The sequence below is a fragment of the Myotis lucifugus genome, unplaced genomic scaffold (assembly GCF_000147115.1).
Source record: "Myotis lucifugus unplaced genomic scaffold, Myoluc2.0 scaffold_768, whole genome shotgun sequence".
NCBI lineage: Eukaryota > Metazoa > Chordata > Mammalia > Chiroptera > Vespertilionidae > Myotis > Myotis lucifugus.
In genome coordinates this window covers 118,758-135,677 of record NW_005871816.1, presented here as the reverse complement: position 1 = coordinate 135,677, position 16,920 = coordinate 118,758, and the positions used below count along the sequence as shown (strand labels likewise).

Genomic DNA, 16,920 nt, shown 5'->3' with positions numbered 1-16,920 from the left:
TATCAAAAACAGTTGAGCAATCCTTATTTTCCCACTCATGACTTGGGTTCCTCCGGGAGAAGGTACAGGTACTCGGCTCCAGCGGACGTCAAGGGGGAGCGGCAGGAGAGGAGGCCGAGGAGGGCCCCGTCTCTCCTCCTCGAGGCGCCTCGGCTCCGGAGAGGTCGGGGCCCGCGCCTCTGGGCGCCCGGCGCCTGGGCCTCCCCAACGGGCGCCGGGAAACGCGCCGCCTCCGGGCCCCGCACTCGAGTCCTAGCTGGGAGCTCCGGCCGGGCCGCCCGCGCGGTTGGTAACGTCCGCCCCGCCGGGAGGGGTCCCCAGCGCGCGGGCCGTGTCCTCGCGGCTCTCCCGGCGCCTCGGGAGGGACGTGGGCCCAGGAGCCGCCCCGCCGGTCGCCGCTGTGCCCGCGGACCGGGCGGCGTGTCCTCGGGCGACTTCCCTCGGGCCGGGGGCCGATCTGCCCGGGAGCTGTCAGCAGGTGGGCGTGCTGTCCTCCTGCCGCTCGGGCGCCAGCCCCAGCCACGTGGGCTCCAGGCCGTTTGACTTGTGCCCGGGGCGACCGGAAACCAAGTTCCAAATCTTATTTATTTTTTTATAGTTAAAATGTAAAAACCTCGCGCGGCCAGCAGCTGGCCGTATGGTGACAGTAGAGACATAGCCGGGGTTTGGGACTAAGTGTCGGTTCCTATTTCGGTGCCGAGTGGTTTTCCTCGGCGATGCGAGTTGGTAAGTGGCCCCTGGGGCTCACGTCGTGTCTGGAATACACCCCGCGGACTCGCCAACAAGCCTCTCCGGTGGGGCTGGAGCCGAAAGGTCTGCAGTGGATCCCTTAGCCCCGGGCGGCTGTGGAGGTCGTTGGCTCCAGGGAAAATGATGTGTTTCACTCCTTTTCTGTCTGGGATGTCGGGGGAGCAGTTAGCATCTGAGGAAATGGAAGTTGTCATCAATTCTGTGCCCGAGGCAGTGACACACTGGCCCTTCGAGGGTTGTCAGCATTCTTTCAAGTAGAATAGGGACATTTAACTTCGGAAAGATTACAATTGCGGGGCGGGGGTGGGGGGGCTCGGTTGGTTGGAGCGTCATCCCAGGTGTGGCAGGGTCTCGGCTGAGATCCCCGGTCGGTCGGGTCGGGGTGTGCACGGGACACAACCGGAGCCTGCGCAACCCTCCCTAAGCCCAAACCCCGGGGAGGAATTCCAGAGGAAGCGAAAAGCGTGCTTTTCATTGTTGTGACTCTGGCCAGTGGCTCAGCCGCTGAGCATCGACCTATGAGCCAGGGCGTCACGGTTGGATCCCCCGGGGCACAGGCCCGGGTTGCGGGCGAGATCCCCAGTGTGGGGCGTGCAGGAGGCAGCCGATCCACGATTCTCTCTCAGCATTGATGTTTCTCTCTCTCTCCCTCTCCCTTCCTCTCTGAAATCAATAAAAATACATTTTTTTAAAAAGAGTGATGGGCGTTATGAGTCACGATAGGCCATGAATCTGGTGGAAGTAGGACCCTGGCTCTCTGGCTGCCAGCTGTGAGGTCCTGGGCAAGTAACTTAGCCTTTTTGAACTCTGGCTTCCTCTTTGGTAAGAAGGAGATGAAGGCCATTTTGTAGGGTTGTGAAGATTTACTGAGGGGGACTCTTCCCCCCTCCCCATGTGGGAGTCTGTACTTGTTCTTCAATAAATTTCCATCTTTGCTATACAAAAAAAAAAAAAAAGATTTACTGAGACTACATCTGACTTGTAATTGGCTCTCATTACATGAGAGTTATTCTTGGTAGTGATATTTTGTAGATAGGAGCAATATTCATAGGTTGTTTGCCCGGAAGGCAGAATCTTACGTAAAAATACAAGTAAAAGAAAAAAGTGTTGTTTTTTAAAGTCAGTCGTTCCTCTACTATTTTGAAAATAATCATCCACAATTGTTTGGACTTTGGTTTTCACTTAATTTATATTTGCCTGTCTGTGTTTGAAAGTTGTAAGCTCTGGTTTTTCAAGAAATCCTAAAGGATAAAGAAATAGACATCCTATACAATAAAAGGCTAATATGCAAATCAACCAAATGGTGGAACGACCTGTCGCTATGACGCACACTGACCACCAGGGGCCAGACGCTCAACACAGGAGCTGCCCCTTGATGGTCTGCGCTCAGCCAGAAGCCGGGCTCACAGCTGGCGAGTGCAGCGGTGGTGGCGGGAGCCTCTCCCACCTCTGGCAGCACTAAGGATGTCTGACTGATGGCTTAGGCCCGCTCCCCACAGAAGGAGCGGGCCTAAGCCAGCTGTGGGCAAACTACGGCCCGCGGGCCGGATCCGGCCCGTTTGAAATGAATAAAACTAAAAAAAAAAAAAGACCGTACCCTTTTATGTGATGATGTTTACTTTGAATTTATATTAGTTCACACAAACACTCCATCCATGCTTTTGTTCCGGCCCTCCAGTCCAGTTTAAGAAGCCATTGTGGCCCTCGAGTCAAAAAGTTTGCCCACCCCTGGCCTAAGCCGTCAGTCAGACATCCCCCGAGGGCTCCCGGACCATGAGAGGCGCAGGCCAGGCTCAGGGACCCCCCTGAGTGCATGAATTTCGTGCACTGAGCCTCTGGTAAAAATTATAATTGAGTAACCAAGTAGTACTTAGTCTTGGATAATGGGATCTGTATCTCTGTGAAAGTTCAGTGGCCCTTGAGCATGTCAGAAGAGAGGGGGAATGGGTGTTAATACTGCCCAGCAGCATCCTGTAGGAGACATTTTTTATTTTATTTTTTTGATATATATATTTTATTGATTTTTTACAGAGAGGAAGGGAGAGGGATAGAGAGTTAGAAACATCGATGAGAGAGAAACATCCATCAGCTGCCTCCTGCACACTCCCTACTGGGGACGTGCCCGCAACCAAGGTACATGTCCTTGACCGGAATCGAACCTGGGACCCTTGAGTCCACAGGCTGACGCTCTATCCACTGAGCCAAACCGGTCAGGGCTATTTTATTTTTTAATTTATTAATTTTAGAAAGAGAGAAGTATCAATTTGTCGTATGCACGCCTTGGTTGCTTCTTGTATGTGCCCTGATCAGGGATCGAACCAGCAACCTTGGTGTATTGGGATAGTGCGCTAACCAAAAGGGCCTGACATTTTTTTATTTGAAAATAATTTTTTTCATGAGATCTGAAATATTGGCAGTATCTGTGTTAGATTGCCACCGTGTAGGTGACTTTATAGTAAAAGTCCAGTTTTAATTCAGTCGCTGTTTACTTTGTCAGCACTTAGAACTGAACAGTCGGAGTAAGGTGGTTGTCTTTCAAACTGAGGGAGGGAATTGGGTATACATTTCCATCACCAGTGCCACAGTTCAGATCTCTGTCATCTGTTTACTTTGAAGGCTCAGTTTTTTAAGGCCGTATAGCTTGTCAATATAATGTTGACTAGTGGATTTCTGTGGGGCATATAAGAAAATACCCTTGAACATTGTGGGGTTGACCCTCTGTGCAGTCAAAAATCTGTGCATAACTTTTTATTATTATTGATTTTTAGAGAGAGAAATTTATTTGTTGTTCTACTTATTTATGCATTGATTGATTGCTTTTTGTATGTGCCCTAACCTGGAGTTGAACCTGCAACCTTGGTATATCAGGACAATGCTCTAACTAACTGAGCCCCTACCCAACCAGAGCTACGTATAACTTTTTACTCCCCAAATACTTAATTGGTAGCCTACTATTGCCTAATAACATAAACATCAATTAATATATTTTGTATGTTACATTTATTATCTATAATAATAAAAGTGTAATGCTAATTAGACCTATGTCCTTCCAGACGAAGCCAGGGCTACGAGGGAAGCCGGGGAACTGGGTGCCTGCGGGGGGGCCAGAGGGAAGCCGGTGCCAGCAGCTGGGAGAAGGAAAGCCTACTCTTGCATGAACTTCATGCATCCGGCCTCTAGTATACTATACTAGTGGTTCGGTGCATGGACTTGTGCACATTGAAATAAAATTAATTAGAAGAAATATTTTAATATCGTTATTCGCCCTTTCTCTATAATAGAAGTGTTAACCAAATTCACTATCGACAATGACAGATCAAAACACACCCGTGTGATTGGCACCAGCAGTAGCTTTATATGTATCATGCATGCATGAGTCAACTTAACCTTTTATGTGTGTGTGTGTGTGTGTGTGTGTGTGTGTATATATATATATATATCTGCTTTCTGATTTAGCTAAACTTTTTCCAGCCCAGTGAGGCACCCCAACTTCTCTTTCAGGTAATTGTCAGTAAATATCAATACAAAACAGATTATTATTGTAGATCACGCAGGGAGAACAAAGGGTAAATATTTAACTGCAGCAGTGTCTGACTATATTCTGTGCAGTGAGAAAACCTGAAGTCATTTTCAAGGTCCACCATTTCTTCTTTTCAGTCGGGTCAAGTTTCTAAGCTTTCTAAATCTCCATTTTCAGCTAATTAAAAGAAAATAGGTTTCTACCGAGTCTCCTATCTGCCTACTGCAGGACTTCTGTGAGGATCATATGAGATGGGGCACGGAAAACGCTTCACAGACATCTGGTTACAGTGTAAAGTGTTTGCACCTGGCTATAAAGCAAGTGGTGTTCCTGGGCTGAAAAAACTCCAAGGAGGCTAGTCGTTAGGGAGAGGAAGACGGGCGTTGCTACGTGATGTCATTACCTGGTGCCCACAGCGACTGTGCTGTGCTGGGCTGGGGTGTGGGCTGCATTTTGTGCTATGGGGTCTCGGCAGCGTTGACTGCTTTGGTGGGCTGTCGCTCCGGGGTGGTGGTGGGGCCTGTGTCCCACTTGGGGGAAGCCGAGTATTGCTTTGTTGGCATCAGGTCCGTGGTGCCGTTTCTTTGTAAATGGCCAGTGCGCATCATGGCAGCTCCTGTGTTGAGCATCTGCCCCCTTGTGGTCAGTGCGCATTATAGCAACCGGTCAGTTGGACACTTAGCATATTAGCATATTAGCCATATATATATATATGTACATATATATATATATATATATATATATGTTACTATAATAAAGTTATCTACAGAAAAGAAAATTGTAAGGAAGAGAAAATATATTTACAGTATATATTGAAAAACTCCACATATAAGTGGACCTGTGCAGTTCAGACTCATATTCAAGGGCCAGTTGTAATTTCATAGTTACTCTGGTCCCTTGCTGCTTATCCTTTTAAATGTCTTTACTTTTTGTTTTTTATTTTAAAAATATTTTTATTGATTTCAGAGAGGAAGGGAGAGAGATAGAAACATCAGTGATGAGAGAGAATCATTGATCGGCCGCCTCCTGCATGCCCAAGCCTGGAATCAAACCCAGGACCCTTCAGTCCAATCCTCTATGCACTGAGCCAAACCAACCAGGACTAAATATCTTTGCTTTTTAAAAATAAATTTGTAAAAGTAGGGTACCAGTTTAAAAATATATAAATAGAATTCTCTCTTTTCATTTTAGATGGAAATTATATGACAGAATATTTGGGTAACATCTTCCTGAAAGATCTTCAAGGACTACAGGTATTTTTAATTTAGAAATTAACTTTTCTTCTAAAGGAAAAATACCATAGTTAGGTTCAGTTGTGAATTGGTGGTTCTGCCATATAAACCAATTTGTTAAAAGTGAAATTGCAAGTATTATATTTATTGTCCTCTTATTGTGATTTTTTAAAATTGGGCATTTATAGTTAATATCAAACTTAGATTCACTGGTTTTTAAAATTTATTTTATCATTAAAACATGGCTCTACAGTCCTTTAGATTGGTGACATATTTAGTATATATGTATTCTAAATCTTTGTTTTAATTATGTTTGTTTATTTTTTAAGAGAAATTATCTACTCCAAATAGCCTTTACATTTGTATTTAATCCAGATTTGGTTGTGTAAATTATTTACATACTATTCAATTCAAATGCCCTTGCATTTTAACGGTCTGTTAATTCTTAATTTAAGTCATTATTTGATACTGTTCTTTGCAAATGATCACTTGAAATAGTACTTGTGCAAATGGGTATTTGCCAAAATCTTCTTTGAGTTGAAGTTAGTACTTGTGATTATTTTGCTTTCTCAGCTAGTGTTCTCTGTTCATTTATATGTAATTGAGTAACATTCTGATCTGTGAGGTTTTTTCAGTAGCTGTTTTCACTTGAACTCTTTACCCTAAATGGATTCTGGTTTTCCCTGGCCTTGATCCTGCTAAGACAGAAGAATATCTGTAGTTTTCCTTCTCTGTTAAGCCAGTTTCTTTGCCTCTAAGCACCGCTTTTAAAAAGACTGAGCCCTAACCGGTTTGGCTCAGTGGATAGAGCGTCGGCCTGCAGACTGAAAGGTCCCAGGTTCGATTCCGGTCAAGGGCATGTACCTGGGTTGCGGGCACATCCCCAGTAGGAGATGTGCAGGAGGCAGCTGATCGGTGTCTCTCTCTCATCGATGTTTCTAGCTCTCTATCTCTCTCCCTTCCTCTCTGTAAAAAATCAATAAAATATATTTAAAAAAAAAAAAAGACTGAATCAGTTAACTTTGCTGACTAGAGGAGCGTGTTGACGAGCTATGTGGCTTTTATTTTTTCTTTTCTAACTAAGCACCTGCTTTCCAGATATCTGAGAGCAGTGTCTATGAAATAGTCATATACTTTCCCTAGATATTATACTTGGAACTGTGTCCCTATTTACGTACTGTCTCTGTCACCACTAAGTGGGCATGACCAGCAATGAGATTTTAAACTTTGGTAGTTCAGCCTTTAGGTTGTTTCCCCTGTGGGCAGCTGTGGGATGTGTGTCTCAAAGGCTCTGGCAGGAAGGACAAATCCATGGGAATGGGACTCACTGACAGAGCAGACAGCCTTCCTCTTCCATGCCAGGCCCGTCATGTGTAGCTGCCATCACCAGCCCCTCTGCCCTCCAGGAAAGGGGTCCCTTTGTTGTGCTTGGGCAGGGGGAGGATGTTGAGATGACCTGTATGAGACCAGAGTTGGGAATAGGTTGTAGTGGGGTAGGGTCAGGGTTAGGCCATTTTGATTCTTTTTTTTTTTTTAATATATTTTTATTTATTTCAGAGAGGAAAGGTAAGGGAGGGAGAGATAGGAACATTAATGATGAGAGAGAATCGTTGATTAGCTGCCTCCTGCACACCCCCTCTTGGGGATTGAGCCCGAAACCCGGGCATACATGCCCTTGACTGGAATTGAACCTGGGACCCTTCAGTCCACAGGCCAATGCTCTATCCACTGAGCCAAATCAGCCAGGGCCCATTTTGATTCTTGAATGACTTCTGTTACAACTTCTCACAGTGAAAGTAACACACATTTTTTTCTTTTTCTTCCTTAGAAGACAAAAACACTAATGCATTTGAGAAAGTGGTAAAGTTGGGGGGGAGGGGAAGAACCCTGCTTTCCTGATTTGCAACTTGCCTGGATGCTAAGATGTCGGTGGACATGAATAGCCAGGGGTCTGACAGTAATGAAGAGGACTATGACCCAAATTGTGAAGAAGAGGAAGAGGACGAGGACCCTGGGGACATCGAGGACTATTACGTGGGCGTGGCCAGCGATGTGGAGCAGCAGGGGGCCGATGCCTTTGATCCCGAGGAGTACCAGTTCACCTGCTTGACCTACAAGGAGTCCGAGGGTGCTCTCAATGAGCACATGACCAGCTTAGCCTCTGTCCTGAAGGTGAGCAGTGTTGTCAATTCCAAGTGTAATCCTGCCCCCCTCCAATGAAATCTAAACATGAGCTGTTGTTAACTAATTTTTCCTTCAGACCGATTGAATGGCCCTGTAGCTTGAAGTCAAATTTGAGTACGTGTTGCATCATTTGGACACATTTGATGCATTTACTTTGTTTTCTGGTATATGCATATCTAAGACCCTCAGATTCTCAGATTGCTAGAATTACAAAGGAGGGGTGGGATGGATTCAAGAAAGTTAGACCAGAAATATATAGAAGCAGAATTGCACAGATTAACACTTGTTTAAGAAAGTGAGTCTTATGAAACTTTATTGGGTAAAATCTGATAAGCATCAGAATCACCATCTTCTACACAACCATGTGTGAGTGACTGATAAATGTGTGTCCTAAATAATCAGTGCCTCTGGGCTCATGATCTCATTTGTTTCATATACTGGTGACTGATCTAATGTTGGAAGAAATCTTATAGCCGTAACCTTAAGAATAAAGTAAGTTCTCGTAGTTTGTATTTCACTGATTTGAGGGGGTTGTTAATATGGAAATTTTAAGGAATTAACAAAGTTGGTTATTCCAGCAAGAATCTTATTTTTAACACTTAACTAGCATACTTTTCTTTTTCTTTAAACTTTTATTGATTTTAGAGAGGAAGGAAGGAAGGAAGGAAGGAAGGAAGGAAGGAAGACAGAGAAACATCGATCGGTTGCCTCCCATACATGCCCGTACTCGCCCCGTATGCGCCCTGACTGGGAATGAACACGCAACCAACGGAGCCACCCAGCCAGGGTGCATACTTTTCCCTGCCTTGCCCTCAGCCAGTGACCGTCCTCACTGTGTACATTTTGTCGTGTGTGATAGATATTACACTCGTGCGTGGTGTGCTCACCTAGAACGCTGTGCACTGTGCGTATCTTTACGGTCCTTTAGACATTTTCCCAGCTTGTTTCTTTCCCCTATGACGTTGCCCATTATGTGAAAGGGGACATTTTTCTTATTTCACTGTGTTCACTGACCTTCCTTCAGGAAGTGTTATATGGATTTTGTTGTCTGCTTGAAATTGAAGTCAGAGGTAGATTGGCTTATTTCAACCAAATAATCCTCTGTTAGTATTGGTAAACGGAAATAACGAAAGTGTGCTGTGTATGATTTCTGTAACAGTTTTCCAGTTTAGGGATTTTCCCCCCAGGTGGTCAGCAAAGGCTCATAATGCCTTGGATTTAGATACTCAGGGTTTATTAGCAACCAGCTGGAAGCTGAATGCTAGGCTTTTTGTGTGACTCATTCCTAAAAGTGATTGCAGACTTTCTCTTTGCTCAGCAGAGAACTCTGGAGAATGGAGCCCAGTGGAAGCCCCGGTGTGGGATTTCTGCACTGTAGCTCTAGCAGCTGCTGGGACTCTGCTTCCAGAGGGCCTTGCCCAGGGGAAAGGAGGCATCGGGCTCTTTCTTCCTCACCCTGCACACCTCCCTGTCTGCTCAGCCAGCTTCTTTTGCTTTAATCACATGGTCAGGTTATGCACAGTGTTGGTATTTAAAATTAGCAAAGGAGTTGTCAGGTGTGTGACTGGGTTCATCAGAGTCTCTCCATCTGGGCCCAGGAGTCTGTTTGTGAAGGCCTCTGTGCTGACTTCCCTAACCTGCTAGAGGCAGCCGGGGCCCAGGCACCTCTCTCCATCTGTGTGTGGGGTAAAATATATGTAACATCAAGTTTATCACTTACACCTCCCTCATCAGGCTGCCGTATGGTCAGCCCTCTGAGAGCCTTTGCTCCCTAGAAGGCTCTCCTGACCTCCCAGGACCCTCAGGGCTCCTGCAGAGGCCAGCTGTGCTCTGAGCAAGGCTTGCTAAGAACCCCTGGAAAACAGTGGGTGTGCGCTCTTGGTCTGTGCCCATTGCATTAGACCGTATACTGCCGTCTTCTGAGTGCTTTGTGTTGTTTGACCTTTTACACATATTTTTGCGTGGTCTCTCCAACTAGATTGTCACTTCCTGGAGGGCAGGGGCCACTTTGCACATTATTGCCCCCATAATTCCTGTCAGTATTTCCTCCATAGTAGGTATTAAATCATTTCTTGGATACTTGTGGGTTTTGTTAACTGTTGAGGACAGTATCTGATGCTATTGGTGAGTTAGATTCCCTAGACCAGGGGTGGGCAAACTTTTTGACTCGAGGGCCACAATGGGTTCTTAAACTGGACCGGAGGCCGGAACAAAAGCATCGATGGAGTGTTTGTGTGAACTAATAGAAATTCAAAGTAAACATCATCACATAAAAGGGTACGGTCTTTTTTTTTTTTTAGTTTTATTCATTTCAGACGGGCCAGATCCGGCCCGTGGGCCGTAGTTTGCCCATGGCTGCCCTAGACCCTGCTGTACATCCTTGTCTAATGTCATGAAAAGGCATATTCTGGCCCTCAAGGTCATGAAAAGAAGGGAAAAAAACTTAGAATAGAGATGAAAGGATAAAAAGAGATGGGAGAAAGTTAAAACACAAGGAAAGAGTTCAAGAGAAAATGGGGCAGCCCTAGCTGGTTTGCTCAGTGGATAGACCATTCTTCTGCGGACTGAAGGGTCACAGGTTCGATTCTGGTCAAGGGCACATGCCCAGGTTGCGCCTCGGTTCCCAGTAGGGGGCGTGCAGGAGGCAGCCAATCAGTGATTTCCCTTTCATCATTGATGTTTCTACCTCTCTCTCCTTCTCCCTTCTTCTCTGAAATCAATAAAAATATATATATATTTAAAAATTAAAAATAAAGATCCTCTCTCATCATTGATGTTTCTATCTTTCCCTCTCCCTTCCTCTCTGAAATCAATTTTTATATATATATATGTACATATATGTATATATAAACAATTCACACACATACACATATATATATATATATTTAAAAAGAGAAAATGGGGCAAAAAGGAAAGTACTCCATGGAAATTTAGATGCTGCTAGAATATAGGTTCCCCCCATCCTAGACTTCACTGAGGAGACTCCTTTCTCTCTGGGGCTGGGCCACAAGGGACCTGCTCTTCTGGTGACTTGGCTGCACATAAAGGGACTCAGTGATGTTCTAAGTGGTTTGGGAATTTGACCCAAGAGGCCGCAGAAATCGCATGTTGAATGAGGAAGGCGCATGGGCTTGGATTCATGGCAGGCCCGTCCCCCTGGGTCTCTCATCGTGCCCCGCGCCAGAGCAAACTGGCCTGGAACCATTGCCCAGCCTCTGCCAGTGGGTTGCAGGCACTGAAACGGGTTACACAGTGGAAAGGAGAAAGAAGGAAGGAATCACGTAATCTTCCTCTTTCAGGCTGGCTAAAAACTAGCATTTTTATTTTTATGATGAATATTTTTTGAGACAGAAGGGAATACTTTGAGTGTTGAGTTGACAGAACTCAACTACTGTCAACTGTGGCTCCCCTGTTGCATGTCTGTCTGAGTGGAGATCAGTAGTCGTCACCCCGATCACTGCTGATTTCCCCCGTTGGTCATGGCACTGTTTGTGCCACTGTGTGACATACTGAGGTCTTTTATATGATTCAGGTGCTGTTGGGCGAGTAGGGAATGTCACATGTATGACGTTTAAAATTATAGTGTTGGGAAGAGCTGCCTATGAACAAAAGCTATCTAAGTTTGAGGAGTGGCTTGAATTTTTCACTGTTGTTCAGGTCTGTCTGACTCTTTGTGTGTGTTCTGGCAGTTGCCTATGCATGAGCCATAGTCTAATATAAAGTTAAGCCTTTTGGGATTTGATGTCTCTTAAGTAGAAAAACCCCAACTGTCTGAGACCCTGAGCTTTTGGTTTAGTGAGGACCTCTGGGGTGAGGGGAGGACTTCCTGTGTGTGTTCTGGGACTAGTCCATGAGTCTCATCATTAATCGAGAAAGGAAAGTGCCCAGAAAATCAGATCAAGGACTGAGGCTAGACAGCAGAGAAAATGCTTATCTGTTATTGAGGGGAAACTACCATTGTTCACATCATGGCAGAACAAGGAGCAGAGTTTGAAAAAGGAGCTCTCATCGTACACAGATGTAATAGCGATGTGATGATTGCCAAGTGAAGTGATGGAGGAGGAGGAGGATCTCTGACAAATATTTTAAGCCATCATGTCTGAGCTGTTAAAGAAAATGTTACCTTTTTTACACACCACGTTTATTTTTATAGGGAACTTACACAAAGATTATTTTATTGTTACAGATGAGAGAGGCCCTTTCTCGCAATAACAGGCATTTAAAATACAATATGTGTAATAGTGAGCCAAGAAGAATCGTGTCCTTCATGGAGTCCTGTTGGGACTGTTCCGTGACACTCGGGAGGCATTTGCTGTCAAGCTGCTCAGAAAGGGCTCAGCGGGGCAGAGCCCAGGTGGCTTTCCCTGGGAGGGGCCAGTGTCCGCTGCAGCTGCGCTCCTCTCGGCAGCCTGTCAGGGTGCGGGCAGGAGAGGTGGGGTGCTGCCCTGGGCCCCACCCAATTGTTTAAGAAGGAGAAGAGGGCCCTGACCGGTTTGGCTCAGTGGATAGAGCGTCAGCCTGTGGACTGAAGGGTCCCAGGTTCGATTCCGGTCAAGGGCATGTACCTTGGTTGCGGGCACATCCCCAGTGGGGGGTGTGCAGGAGGCAGCTGATCGATGTTTCTCTCTCATCGGTGTTTCTAACTCTCTATCCCTGTCCCTTCCTCTCTGTGAAAAGTCAATAAAATATATTTTAAAAAAAAGGAGAAGAGGGTTGACTTTGGCTAGATCTAGTGTACAGTGAGCTATCTGAGCTTTGTGTTGACCGGAAAACCTTGCAGGTGTGATTGGAGGGTAGGAAAGTTCCTTTCCGACTGGGGTGGGAGATGAAGACGCACAGGAATGAAATGTGGAAGGTTGTCATGCAGTCTGTGTCTTGACCACTGAAAGGAAGGAACAGGTTTTTTTAAACTTCTAACACCGAGCTGGACTGGACTGCTCTTCTCGAGTCTGGTGGTCCCCGGATAGGACTGGAGAAATAAGCTGTTATTTTAAGTGTTTTACTGCAGTTCTTGCTCTTTGAATCGCTGTGTTAACTGCAATAGAACAGGGAAAATGTTCTCTAGAACTGTTCTGCCCCCCCCCTTACTTGAATTTGTTTTAGAATCTAGTGTTTGTTATTTAGCAACATATGGCAGGAAAATGTCTTAAGATTCTTTTTTTTTTTTTTAATATGTTTTATTGATTTTCTACAGAGAGGAAGGGAGAGGGACAGAAAGCCAGAAACATCGATGAGAGAGAAACACCGATCAGCCGCCTCCTGCACGCCCCCCACTGGGGATGTGCCCGCAACCAAGGTACATGCCCTTGACTGGAATCGAACCTGGGACCTTTCAGTCCGCAGGCCGACGCTCTATCCACAGAGCCAAACCGGTTCTGGCTTAAGATTCTTTTGTGGATCATTATTCCCCTTTGTGGATGAATTATAATGAGTGTCAGGGCTTCTGACTCTTTTAAAATATATATATATATATATTTATTGATTTCAGAGAGGAAGGGAGAGGGAAAGAGAGAGAGAAACATCAATGATGAGAGAGAATCATGGATCAGCTTCCTCCTGCACGCCCCCTACTGGGGATCGAGCCCGCAACCTGGGCATGTGCCCTTGACTGGAATCGAACCCGGGACCCTTCAGTCCACAGGCCTACGCTCCAGCCACTGAGCCAAACCAGCTAGGGCAGGGCTTCTGACTCTTAAGTGCAGTGCAGAAGTCTTTAGAGTCCCAATTTTAAAACCTGGTTTCTATACATTTGTCACTTGTAACAAGCAGTTGATGTTCTTGTTTTTTGTTTGTTTTTAATTTATTTTTAAAATATATTTTTATTGATACAGAGAGGAAAGGAGAGGGAGAGAGAGAGAGAGAAACATCAGTGGTGAGAGAAAATCATTGATTGGCTGCCTTTTGCAGGGCTCCTACTGGGGATCGAGCCTTTAACCCAGGCATGTGCCCTGACCAGGAATCGAACTGTGACCTCCTGGTTGATAGATTGGTGCTCAACCACTGAGCAACACTGGCCGGGCTGTTTGTTTGTTTTGTAATTGATTTTTAGACAGAGAGAGAGAGGAAGGGAGAGAGAAACGTCAATTTGTTGTTCCTCTTATTTATGCATTCATTGGTTGGTTCTTGTACATACCCTGACTGGGAATAAAACCCACCTGGGCATATCAGGACGATGTAAGAAACTGAGCTACCTAGCCAGGGCGAGCAATTGATGTTTTTAACACAAAGTACCTTCTTTTTAGCTGTTCTCTTTAAGTGGCACCAAGTTTTTTGTATATCTGACAATGACTTCAATTTTATTTATTAAATCAACTTTTTAATATCCTGATTTAGCAGAATTTTAATACTTTTATTTATATAGTGATTAATTAACTAAGTAATGGTGGTTTTTTTGGTTACTACTTATGGGAAAGTATCTTTAAGCTGAGCATAGTAACACTGTTTATGTGGTGAGCCGCCATCTGATTTCTATTTCTATGACTTGATGTCAGATTTCTTTGCATGCCTGTATCTAAAATGAAATTCCTGTGTTCCAAATTGTTGGTTGTTAGTGGGTGTGTTTATATACTCACGATGCTGTAGTCTGGAAGTCTGGTGTGTTGTACTGATACATAAACTTATTTTTTAAAGGGAGATGAGAACTGTCCAGAGTGACATTGAGAATTGCCTAAGTACACCTGGTGCTAGAGTTGTCCCTATCTTGCCAGCTGACAAAGGTTATTGTCATCATTGACTTTGTGTGCTCACTGTGTACTTGGCACCGCATGCAACATGCTCACCGCCTTCCAGAAAGGACGCTCTGCATCGGCGTCAAGGCCAGCTTTCCTCGTCTCTTTATTGTGCTTTTACACTACCTTAGGGACCATGTCAACCGCGTGTAATCAGGGGTGATTCTAATCCACACTTGTGTTCTAGTCCTGGACTTATTTATATTTAAATGTTCTTTGTTGATGTTACTGCAATATTAATAAAGAGTATCATTCATAATTTCATTGACCTAAAATAAGTTTTCTTCCTTGTTTATTATCCTTCAGGTATTGTCCATATTCATACATAACATTACTGTGCTGCAGTTCATTCATTCAACCAATATTATTGGCTACCAAGTATGTGCCAGGCACTGGAAAAATAGCTGTGAACAAAATAGATAACAATCCCTATACTTGTCCACATTGCATTCCAGTAATCATTACCTAGATGTATTTTCATGTATATTTCAATATTTCCGCATTTTTACTTCGTTGTCATGGATTGCTTTAAATGGCTGTATCGTACACCATCTTATTCCTGAGCCAGCGTTTTCTCAGGTCCCCGTTGGGCACGTAGGTGCATCTGTGCGTGTTGCAGCTGCGGGGGATGGCTAATCGCTCTGAGCGTGCTCATCGAATGTGGCCTTTGTCGTTGGGAGTTGGCCAGAGCCTTGGCTAGTCCCTTTTCTGCCCCTCAGTATAACATGCCCTTGGGCAAGTTCCTCAGCCTCGTTCAACTTTAGTTCTCTCATCTGTAGAATAATGATGATAATACCTTCGTCACAGCATTACAGGAGATCATGCATGTCAAGGATCGAGCACATGCATGTTGAGGTAAATGGTTCTGGTGGAGGCAGGGCAAGAGCAGAACAGTGGGAATGTTGATTTCACAGGTTCGCTCTGGTTCCTTAAGACTCTTTCTCAGGATTGGTGCTTTGAGTCATAGAGTAGCAGCCACATGGAGGAAGGATCTAGATGTCACGTTGCTGCTGGTGCCTCAGAGTGTGCATGCAGTCGTTGGGTCGTACACTTTGGATTCTTTTGCTTTCATCCGGAGCCTCTGGTGCCCTTCTCCTTGGCCCCACGAATAAGGGAAGTAAAAATTATGCAAAATGAGTTTTGAATTGGGACCAGGAAGGAGATACAGGGATGTATAGCGGGTCTGTTGTTCCTGCATTTCCGGTTGACTATAGTGGTGTGTGTTTACTTTGTCTTTGCCCCTATTGCTCTAGGGAAAATTTAAAAGATTGGATTTTTCTGCCCAAAAGAGGGAAGATTTGAGAAAGGCACAGAGTGAGACAGCAAGAAGCTTCGTAGGTTGCGCCTTCTGAAACGTGTCTGCCCTGTGTCTTGATTACTTAGACTGACATGCATTTTCAGACTTGGTAGCTGATGTTGTGTTCCCTTGTCTTTGAACTATCACAAACCTTTATAAACACGGAATGTTTTTACTCTGAGAATCACAAGTTACCAACCATAAAGAGAAAAGTACAGGCAGGATGAGTGAGAGGTTTGTTTGAATATTTTAACAGGAGAACAAAGCTGTTCTTATAATACTGAACAAAGAGTTGTATCTGGAAAAGTTGCTCTCTTTGACTTGCATGCTGTTCCTTTTCTGGCCAGTACTTGCTCTCCCCACTTTCGTTTATCCCTTATTTTAGGCTTTTACCGGTCTCTTCAATGCTCTCACAGTCGTTTTCCAGAGTCTCTATTTAGCTTTGCATCCTTTTACAAAAATAACTCCAATGCTGTTAAACTTCGCTTCTGGGATTCTCTATCCTAATTGGTGATACCACCATTCACCACGCCGGAAACTGAAGATTTACCCTTGACTGCTTCTACCATGAAGCCTCCCTCATCCCCAGGCAGAGTCCGGCACTCTTGTCTCTGTACCACTGTGTGCATGTTTCTTGGTATGTACTTGCACTGACTGCAAATTAGTTGTTTGTAAACCAGGGCTTGAACTCTTTGAGATAGAGATCTACATTTTCTTCGTGGCATAATAGCACCTAGCAGAAATGTCTGGTTATATTTTGTTCTTAGTAGTGTTGTTTATTGTTGATCTGCTTGTGAAAACCCAGTCAGTAAATGCAGAAGCTGAGAATTCACCCCAGAGCTCCATTTCTGTCTGCTCCCATTTGTAAATAGAGGACATGCTTGTCGAAGGGCTTCATGACGGGAGCTGACCCCTCAGGAGAGCTGGGGTGCACCTGGTGGATGTGTGGTGCCCCGCTCCGGGCGCGTGTCAGAATTGTTTTGGCGATTCTGATACTTCATGCAGATGTAATGACAGACTCTTCAGAGGGGAGGCAGGGGTTTACATTATATTCACGGGACGAACAGGGAATGTGTGGAGTGACTCAGTATCAAAGTGAGGAGGGAGGAGGGCGTCCTTGCTTTGGCTGCGGAAGGGACGTGTCCAGCATTCAGAGGCGCTGGCTCGTCACACAGTGGCAGTGGGTATCTGCTGCCGAGCTCCTGTCAG

At 45.0% G+C, this 16,920-nt stretch overlaps 1 protein-coding gene, 1 long non-coding RNA gene and 1 other non-coding gene across 8 annotated transcripts in view; all 3 read left to right on the top strand.

Moving 5' to 3' along the window:
* Window positions 1-16,920, top strand: part of ARIH2 (ariadne RBR E3 ubiquitin protein ligase 2) — a 54,779-nt gene that overhangs the window by 982 nt on the left and 36,877 nt on the right. For 4 of the 6 annotated variants that reach the window (XM_014448120.2, XM_014448122.2, XM_006106114.3 and 1 more), the window contains exons 2-3: window positions 5,462-5,523; window positions 7,331-7,674. In XM_014448120.2, the coding sequence (XP_014303606.1) occupies window positions 7,426-7,674 (249 nt within the window). In that variant the 5' untranslated portion in view covers window positions 5,462-5,523; window positions 7,331-7,425. Of the gene's footprint in view, window positions 1-5,461; window positions 5,524-7,330; window positions 7,675-16,920 lie in introns of those variants that run through there. The other 2 variants (XM_023746949.1, XM_023746950.1) reach the window with 2 other exon arrangements.
* On the top strand, window positions 8,438-14,678 carry LOC111823953. The gene is made up of 2 exons (XR_002827061.1): window positions 8,438-8,473; window positions 14,317-14,678. It is a non-coding gene; the product is annotated as an uncharacterized LOC111823953 (long non-coding RNA).
* LOC111823955 lies at window positions 10,810-10,941 on the top strand. Its single transcript, XR_002827065.1, has one exon. It is a non-coding gene; the product is annotated as a small nucleolar RNA SNORA42/SNORA80 family (small nucleolar RNA).